Source organism: Brachyhypopomus gauderio, chromosome 16, assembly GCF_052324685.1.
Source record: "Brachyhypopomus gauderio isolate BG-103 chromosome 16, BGAUD_0.2, whole genome shotgun sequence".
NCBI lineage: Eukaryota > Metazoa > Chordata > Actinopteri > Gymnotiformes > Hypopomidae > Brachyhypopomus > Brachyhypopomus gauderio.
The window spans coordinates 8557814-8567419 of NC_135226.1; the positions used below are offsets into that span (position 1 = coordinate 8557814).

At 36.9% G+C, this 9606-nt stretch overlaps 1 protein-coding gene across 2 annotated transcripts; it reads left to right on the plus strand.

Moving 5' to 3' along the window:
- Window positions 1-566: 566 nt before the first annotated feature.
- On the plus strand, window positions 567-9214 carry LOC143477990 (myelin-associated glycoprotein-like). Of its 2 annotated transcripts, XM_076976896.1 has the most exons (11): window positions 567-719; window positions 3206-3252; window positions 3398-3772; window positions 4771-5064; window positions 5308-5407; window positions 6046-6084; window positions 6643-6675; window positions 7607-7648; window positions 8078-8149; window positions 8328-8370; window positions 8828-9214. In XM_076976896.1, exons 2-11 carry the CDS (start codon window positions 3207-3209, stop codon window positions 8882-8884), a joined length of 1101 nt encoding a protein of 366 aa, XP_076833011.1. In that variant the 5' UTR covers window positions 567-719; window position 3206; the 3' UTR covers window positions 8885-9214. The 2 variants fall into 2 exon arrangements, with proteins under 2 accessions (XP_076833011.1, XP_076833012.1); XM_076976897.1 differs by lacking the exons at window positions 7607-7648; window positions 8078-8149; window positions 8328-8370; window positions 8828-9214 and adding an exon at window positions 6802-6936.
- Window positions 9215-9606: the final 392 nt, after the last annotated feature.

Consider the following 9606-nt stretch of genomic DNA (forward strand, 5'->3'; position numbering starts at 1 on the left):
AAATCTCAGATCTCTTCCATAATACAAGCCACAATGAAAGTCATAGGGTAAACGGAATACATGTCCAGGTCATCTCTGAAGGCACATTGCTTAGAGAAGCACAGACAATAGTGGCAGACTCGTCCTATGACCTGCACTCTAAATAATTATTTGATGCCTGTAAGTTGAGCGACTACACAGTGGTCGTTGAGCAGCGCAGTGATTGCCGGACTGTGTAAATAACGAGAGGTTGCTTTTTAAAGGCTAGTAGGCCATGGAACATCATTAGTTGGAACTCAGATGTTGACACTATGCGCATGTGCCAACCATGTGCATATGGATGTGTGATTGTTTATGTATGCATTGAGTCCAAGAACAAAAAAGTCTGTATCTCATATACAATTAATGTTATATATTCAGTTACACGTTAAAGGAATCACCAGCAAGACACCGGTACAGGTAATGACAGGGACAGGAAAATGTTTCTGGAGAAGGAAAGACCTTGAAATGAAATGAAATGAACAGGCTGGTGCAGGCTCCCGGTCTAGGTTCAGTTCTCCCTCCATCAGCCGCCCACCTCACCTCTATACACAGATGTAAAAATGTTTAACTTCCCCTTTTAGGTACAGTGCTGGTTCTGAAGAGGGAACAATGTAGTTTGTTCTTTAATGATTGCAGAACTGATGTGGTCTCATTACTAAGATTTAAGAAATTGATTTTGTACAATCTGGACACACCAAGTAAGTTGCACGATTTTATGTTTTTGAGGTAATTTGTCTTTTAAAAGTTTTTAGTTGATATGAGCTGTTGATGCTCCGTAAATGCAGAAGTGATATTAATTACTTACATTTTCTAAAGGAAATTAGTGTCTGTCCATTAGACATTTCCTAAGCATACCAATTTGTGTTTGACACTAGTTCATATCAGTAAGACTATAGTCAATAGCAGGTGTTTCTTATAGGAGATTGTATTTTCTCATCACACTTGCTGAACTTTGAAAAGCCCACTACACCACAACCAATAATTGTTTAACGAAATTAAGGTTTTATTTTTTTCTTTCTTGCATAAAGCTTACACAAACATCAGGTCTTTTTGTTACTGTTGTTGACAAAATCAACATAGTATCCTGCCATTATAATATGTAGGGGATTTCACATACAGCAGCTTGATTAAAACAGTGATAACGTGTGTAGACAGTATGTCACCAGACACAGGTCGTTCTTTAGCCTAACAGCTCTGAGTCGTGACATTGACATGAAAAAAGCACACAAAGAAGTAATCAAAATCAAACAGCATGTCTGATTAACGTGGACCAGATCAGGGCAACTTTGCCTTTTACAATCTTAGAGCATGGGTTAAAGCAAGAAATTTTCATTTGACTGAAAATTTTTTCTTGGCAAAAGACAATGCCAGCAATTACTGAAAATGTGGTGTAGTTGGGACACGGCCTCTTTTGCCTAATTCTACACAATAAACACATTTATAAAGTATATTTATCTAAACAGCCTGTGTAAGGAGAGAAGAGAGAATGAACACCTGAGCAGTAAATGTACATAAATGTGTATTTAATGGGAGTTATCTGGGGGTCCTCTTCCAGAAAATTATTTAAAGATCAAGTCAAATTTAGTGAATCCTGGTTTAAAAGGTACGAAGCTCTCTTGTTTTTATCAGATTCACCATCGCAAAAACATAAGCCGTAAGATTACCTGCTTTAAGTAGGTATGTTACAAAAAAATTAACACCACTGGATAGAGCTTTTAAATACAAACAGAACAACACCATCCATGTTAAGCCTGGTTTAAGCCTTTACACTTGACGCAGCACGAGTGGCGTGAGCAGCGCGAGGGTCCGCACGCCGAAAATGACGTAATCGCGGTGGCTCCAACCGTGCGCGAGAGCCTCGCAGTCGTGCACCTCTCGAATTTTGTAACTTCGCGCGCACAGCGCTTCAGCGCAGTGAACCAAGTCATGTTTGCCGGGTTCATACACCTTTATAAGGTGGAATTAAAGCACTTGTACGTCACTTTCAAGGTCCATTTCAACGCGTTCTCAACGTTAAATTTAATTAAGTTAAATATTTATACATATACTCGAAATGATTAGAAATAATTCTCTTTTTATCACATTATTTAATGGTGGTTTATTTTCAAAACGCCCAATCTTAACGACTTCACGTTCTCTCATGTTTCATCCTGGAATTACAAGAGGCTCGTATTTGTTAGCGTAATAACTGTTCAGTCAGACAGATATTTGTTGTGAAACGAAGTAGTTACATTTTCAAGCATTTTAAAGTACTTTAGCCTAAATTCCAGCACTAATGCAACATTACAATTGGTCAGGTAAATGTTCATTCCCCTGTTTTTGAGGGGACTACACTGCAAAAAGAATGTGACGCAGCAAGTAGCCTCCGCCGTTCGCGCAGGTGTACAGAGTCGCGCGCTACGGTCACGCCAGGCAGGAGGGGGGTAAAAACCTTTCTACGTAACATCCGCAAATCTGAAGGCGGAATGAACGAGAAGGGTAATGCTGCAGGCCGGAGCCCCTGTGGGCGTGGGTAAAGGGCGTATCATGTGTCAATCATTTTCGAATGCAGCCAATCAGATACTAGACTTTCGTTGTCAATCAATTTTTATTAAGCCAATTATCAGCCAGAGTTAGCTGTCAATCATTTTTTAATGCAGCCAATCATCTTAACAGATCTGCCAAAAGAAGGCGGAAACTGCACGGAGAAGCTCTTTAAACAGAAGTATATGCCGCTCTTACACAAAAGTAGCTGAATAAAAACATTAGAAGAGCCATGACTTTAGACATTTTAAAATCAAAGTTTAAAATACTTCTCACTTATTTTTCTGGAACGGCACTTTAATGTTTTTTCCTTTATTGCACGTATTGCATCATTTGTACATCATATATATGTGGCGAGTGTAAATTGGTAGCGGAGGGGAGGTGTAAATGGACACAAATTATGTATTATATCGCGATCGATCGCCATGTATAAGCGCCTCCGCCGAGCAGAGCGTTGAGGAGCGATTTCGATTGGAGGATCGTGCTCTATTTTTTATTATTAATTTTTTTGCCGATGCTGGTCCAGCGTGTCGCGTGCCACTGATTATGCCTCGGCGTGCCAACGGTGGCCCGCGTGCCATAGGTTGCCGACCCCTGCTGTAGAGCCTTTGAATATTATAACCATTGTCTTTTAAACAGTATGATATGTTTTTTGTCCTAGAATGAATGTCCAGGCAAGATTAGTGTTTTGCTGGCTTTATCTTCAAGGTACATTTCTAACACATTGTTACATGATCTTTGATGTTATGTGATAATTTATTGCTATTCGTGAAAGTGCGTTAATTAAGCTTTCTTTACTGTTTAAACGACTGCATGCCTCAGCTGACTGATACATGTATCTTTCATCTTCCAGTGAGCTTTGTCTCTGTGCTTTCTGATACATGGAATGCAAAGGTTGTCCCAAACATTGATGCGCTTGTCAAGTCTTGTGTTGTGGTGCCCTGCACTTACAACTACCCTGGGACAAGTCTTCCAAGCTCACGAAAGAGGGCAATCTGGCACAAAAAGGGTAATCGGGAAGAATACATCTATCATGAAGATTCGATAAGTGTTGCAGACAACTTCAAGGGCCGCACGAAACTACTTGGAAATCTGGGTCAGAAAAACTGCACCTTGGAGATAGATGAAGTTAGAGACCATGACAACGGCCCATTTTGCTTTAGGATTGAAATCCCAGATCTAGACAAATTTTCATTTGTGGAACAGTGTGTCACCATCTCTATGATATGTAAGTATGATTGTAGATCTAAAGTAGAATCAGTATAATGCACATTTAAGCCATGCCTTCAAGAACGATTCATTTAATTCTTAGGAACAAACAATCCGTTTTATTTGTACTCAGTAATTCTCTTAGTGCCAATTTCAGTACCTGATGAGCAGAGCATCAAAGCCACAGCCCGATCCACACAGATCTGGACACCTACTACTGCCCCTCTGACAGGTGGTGGGCCCATGGGACAGTGGACCCATGTAGCTCATTCGGGCTAAAGACCTAGACACCAGATGCTCACAAAGGAGCCCCAACCCAAATAATATTAAAATATATGATATTACTAAACTATAGCACAATGTTTTGACTTTATCTTTCACTGATCAAGTGGGGAATCACCTTGGGAATCATGGAATTTTATTTATTTTTTGCATTTTCTATATAAAACGGCTCAAACATGACAGGACAAACACAGTTTTACTCCAGAATGCAGTAAGTAGGGGGTCTCAGGACTTATAGAAGGTAACCACTGAGGAGTGAAGCAAACAGGAAACATCTTCATCAGGAATGCCTTGTTCATGACCAGAAGTACAATATAGTAATATCTCCTCTACAACCTAGCATCTACAGCTTATAGTATGAATAGAACCAATGTAATTATATCGCAATATAAGTACATATGTGAGGAAAACCAAAGGTTACACTGACGCAAAGGTGTGAAATGCTTCAAGTGGGCGTGCCCTAGTTAATGAACATCTTAAATCAAATTTGTCTGTTAATTGGCATCATCAGTGCTGCAGACAGGATGGTCAGTATCTTTCTTTATCACAGCTTGTAACATCTCAGTTTAAATTCTTAAACCAAACATATATAACAACTGTCTTAGAATAAGAATATGATAGATGCTAAAGTGTCTTCGTTGTGCTGTAAATGTAATTCCAAGCTGGTAACTATATCTGCTACTTAGTATTTTCTTTAATGGAAATAATAACTATGTCCTTGTGCTTGCTGTGTAGCGAGTCCCAAGGAACCAGTGCTGGAACACAAGAATTACTTTAAGGAGGGATCACACGCCGTCTTCAAATGTTATGTGAAGCACACCTGTCCTTCCCACCCCCCCTCCCTGACCTGGAGCCGTTCAGATGGTGAGGTCCTTCCGAGCATTAAGCTTCTTTACGAAGGGACGTGGCAGGTGGAGTCAGTCCTGTCCTTCATCGCAAAAGAACAGGACCATAACACTGAAGTCACGTGTAAAGCTGTTTTCCACGGCAATATGGAGACTGAAGCTAAATTTGTCATGTTTGTTAAAGGTAAGGCAAGAACAGGTTGTTGTCCTTCACAAACCATCTTGGTCCTGTTTGTTTCTATTCTCTAGACTGAGAATAGAAGATAAGAAAATGTCCCACTAAACAATGTGCATTGTGATGCCTGCACATTCATGATTTTTCTTGGAAATTGAGATAAAATAAAAGAAACTCCAAGCTATTAGCATATCCTTTAAATACATTCTCTAGAGGGCTGAAAAATGTAATTTTAGTGACATTTGTTTGCAGGAAAACAAAATATCTATCACATCATTATTCCAGTCGCTACTGTACTTGGAATAATCATTTTACTTGGAGTGGTGGGTTTCTTTGTGATCAAGAAGTACAAGTGAGTCTGAATCAATATGATTTCTCATGTGAATAGTACAGACATATTAGTCATGTTGATTTATGTATATAGCACTTGTTCACTGCATCGGTAATAGGGCTGCCACAAACGATTATTTTAATAGTCGACTAATCACCGATTAATATTTATGATTAGTCGACTAATCTGATCATACGTTAATTGAATATAAAACATACAGCTTATCACACTAGAATACAACTGCTATTATATAACCATCATTAGATTTCAGCTATATGCTAACTAAAAATAAAAACAATTAAGATCATAGTTCATTAAACCTTTAATGAAATATGCAGCTTGCTGCAACAAACAGTTATTAAAATAAGTATAAGGCACTGGCTTAAACAACGCAAAAATAAATACATTAATAAAGAAATAATTTTTTTTAGGTTTTTTTTTCTTTCATTTGTCTCATCGACGATTAAATTAGTCATAGACTATTTTAATACTCGACATAATCGTGACTAGTCGACTAATCATGGCAGCCCTAATCAGTAATTAGATTTTTATTTGTTTTCTCCTGCAATCCAAATGTCTTGCTAAAGTACATTTTAAGGAAATTTCAGCAACTGATAATACTTTGTGTAATTTTTTAAAATCACTAAACCCACAACCAGGAGACAGATTCAAGAGCTCCAGTCTAGAAATGAGAATGGGTAAGTAAACAAGAATATTACTGATCAACTGTTATATGTTTTAATACTTTACAAACTTCTCTCCAAGTCTAAAAACCTAAGTATACACTACTTTGCAAAAGTCAGAGTACACCCTATTATTTTTTTAATTTATGAAATGCCTTTAGGTTATTCTTTTATGAGTCTCAACAAAGTAAGAAAATATAGCCCCCCCCCCCCCCCACAACACACACACACACACACACACACACAAGAAAACCTCAGTGCTTCTCTCTGTGTCCTTTTTTAATTTGGATGGTAGAGGACATATGAGGGCCAGCACTGATGTTCTTGGCGACATCTCTGGTCAATCTGTGGAGTTCTGGGACTTCCCATGCCCAAATGGGAGCTCCGGTGTGGGGGGTAGGGGATGAGGGGGGCTACACCAAACAAGTGTTTCAGCAAATTTCTGATAATTGCAGTGTAGTCTGGGTTGACCTCCTGCATAAATGCTAGAGCAATATAATATCTCACTAATAAATACCTAACCTGTTTGTTTTTTGTCTAAACATAATGTTTGTAAACCTGTCTTGTGCTCAGATTATGGAGCCGCATCTCCCGAGTGTCCAGAAGGTAAGGGAGAACATTTATCATGCAGTTAAAGAAGGGCTGCTGTAAACACTGAAGCTCTTCTTCTAGTTAATACAGAACAGCTGAAATGATTATACACTGATTACATTCTCACTCTGTAATCACCAGGTTCAGGTCAGTGGACTACACATTTCCTGGAGGGGACTACAAGCATTAAGGCCTGGTCCACTAACAACTAACCTTAGGGGTCTTGTAGATGCTTTACGTTAACAGATGTAAAACAGAATTAAAAGATGAAGTAGAAGCTGACATGATTTCCACTTCTGTGGTATTATGCATAGAGTCTTAGGGTAACTAGAGTTCTGAGAAGATGTACATGCTGACATTTCCAGTCATTATATTTAACATTATATTTAACAGTCTGGGGACGGACATTTTCTGTTCCTCTTTTAAAAATACTTTTGGTTGTAAAAGTGCACACACTCCTACACTCTCCCACACCACTTACAAAGACAACAAATTCAGGACACTCTATTTCTAAAAAATAGATTACATACATACTCATACATACATACTCATCATAACCGGATCATTGTAACTGGATGTGGTCAGCACAATGAAAGGAAGCATTGGCAGAAGTTAAAGTTAAAGAAAAATCTTTAGTTCTTTAAAGAAAATATAAGAACATATTTTTTCACAATCTCATTTCATTATTTGCACCCACAAAAATCATCCCATTAGCTTCGGCTGCCACAGCAATACCACAGAAACTTAACCTACTCGACACAACTTTGAGGACAACATGTTATCTTGGTTTGACAGTGTGGCCAGAATTCATTGTTTGGTCTAAAATGAGCAATTGTTTTAGAATTAATAGGTAGTTGGATTCGAGACACAAAAGGACACAATATTACCTTGAATCTAAATGCATTAGGGGTCATATAGTCTAATAGAAAGTTTTACTGTATTACAGAACAACCAGGAGGCCGGAGACTGGCAGGGGTGTTTTTAATAAGTAAGTATACTGGTTAGTGATAACTAAAGTTTGATGAGCCCTCAGTGAGTTATAGCTATATACACTGCTACCACACTTTCAGTATACTTTAAAATCACACTTAGAATGTAAATTAAAGCTTTATGTTTAAAAAGTGTTATTGGCAATTAAACATCAGAGGAACTTTAATTTAACATACCTTCTAGTCTGTTTGTGGTATAATTTGACTTTGATACTTCTCATGGAATCAAAAATAAGATTACATATGGCTTTGGTTCTTGTTTTATATATATAAAAAAACTTTATATTAACTTTAAAAACTTTAAATACAATATTACCTGTCTGTTAAGAGATAGCCTATATTTTTCTGTCTAGAGGTAACTTACAATCCTGTTTCTGTAACATATAATATGCATCTCATTGTCTCAAAATGTCCTATAATGCTCATAGATCGAACAACTGTGCAAAAACTGGGTCTGAAATAACTGGATTCTCAAAACCGCGCTGTCCATCTCCAAAGAGGTAGAGTACATCCTCAGTACAGGGACTAATATTGGTAATTAATACATGAATGTAGAAAAACAAAATAAAGAAATACATGCTCACACTGGAATACAACAGTCTTTTATTCATTTAAGAATTTAAACATTTAAACATTTTGTTTCTGTCTGTTTTTTTTCTTTTTTTATAAATATCACAGTGGACAAAAAACATACAACAGACCAGAGACCACATGTTCAGTAGTAAGTGGTTATTTATGTATTTGTCTTCACATTCATCATCTTATGTTTCCAGTTTAATGAGCTTTTACTGTGTATATTATTTTTCTACCTTGTCATTTTAAGTGGTAACATTTTACAACAAAATGCTCTAATAAATAGCAACTGACTAATTATAGCATTTGGATTATAGAAATCAATAAATATTACAATGTGAACAATTAAACATTTACGTTCTGGCATTAACATGCACCTACTAAGACCAACATTTCTGGAAACCATGTGGGCCACACAGTGATCAAAGATCACAGATCAAGTACAGATCATTAACAAATGAATTGACAATAATGAACTTTTTACTGTATCTATTGTGTATTATGTATTTGTTTATGATAAGAAATTATTTAGCTTCAGGGCTACTTAGATTAATGAAGTGCTCCTCTTTAGAACATTGCTGACTGTCAAAACTACATCCTTACAGGACTACGATGATGACTACACCAACCTAGCAGATGTGAACATTTATGGCAATGTCTAACAGATGTAGAGATGCCTGTTCCATCGGTGCTGTGTATTGTTTGTCTGTGCATTTTTTATTTGTTACATTGTATTAGTTCTACTTACAATTGTATTTGTTATAATTGCTTGTGTCATATCACATCTCAGTCATAATATAACCATGTTTAAAATGCTGAAACATCAATTTATTGTCACTGTTTAGTACAAGTATATCAACTTAATTTTCCATGTTTATGTGCATATTTTTTCTTTTTATTTCTGTGCATTTATTAGAATTCATTATTATGTTAATAAAATAAAGTGATATTGATGTGATATTGATAATAAAATAAACTGATACAGACGAGAAGGTCTGGCTCTCAGTCTCCGCTCTAATTCATCTCAAAGGTGTTCTATCGGGTTGAGGTCAGGACTCTGTGCAGGCCCGTCAAGTTTTTTTTTTATGTTGATGTTTGAAAAGTTTTTATTTTGGTTATGTGCTCCACAATCAAAAAGAATATATATACCAACAAAACAAACAAAACAACAACACAACCTCAGTTATAAATAAACCTGTCCTGCTTGGTTGATAATTCGTATTGCTTTTTTCTGCAGCATGAAAATTGGATGTGTGTTCGTTTTATATGCATTTCCCCATATCTCCACACAATAGGTCATGTATGGAACTATTAAAGAACAGTACAGTATATATAGTGAATTTTGATTTAAAATATGTTTGGTTTTATACAGTATTGCAATAGT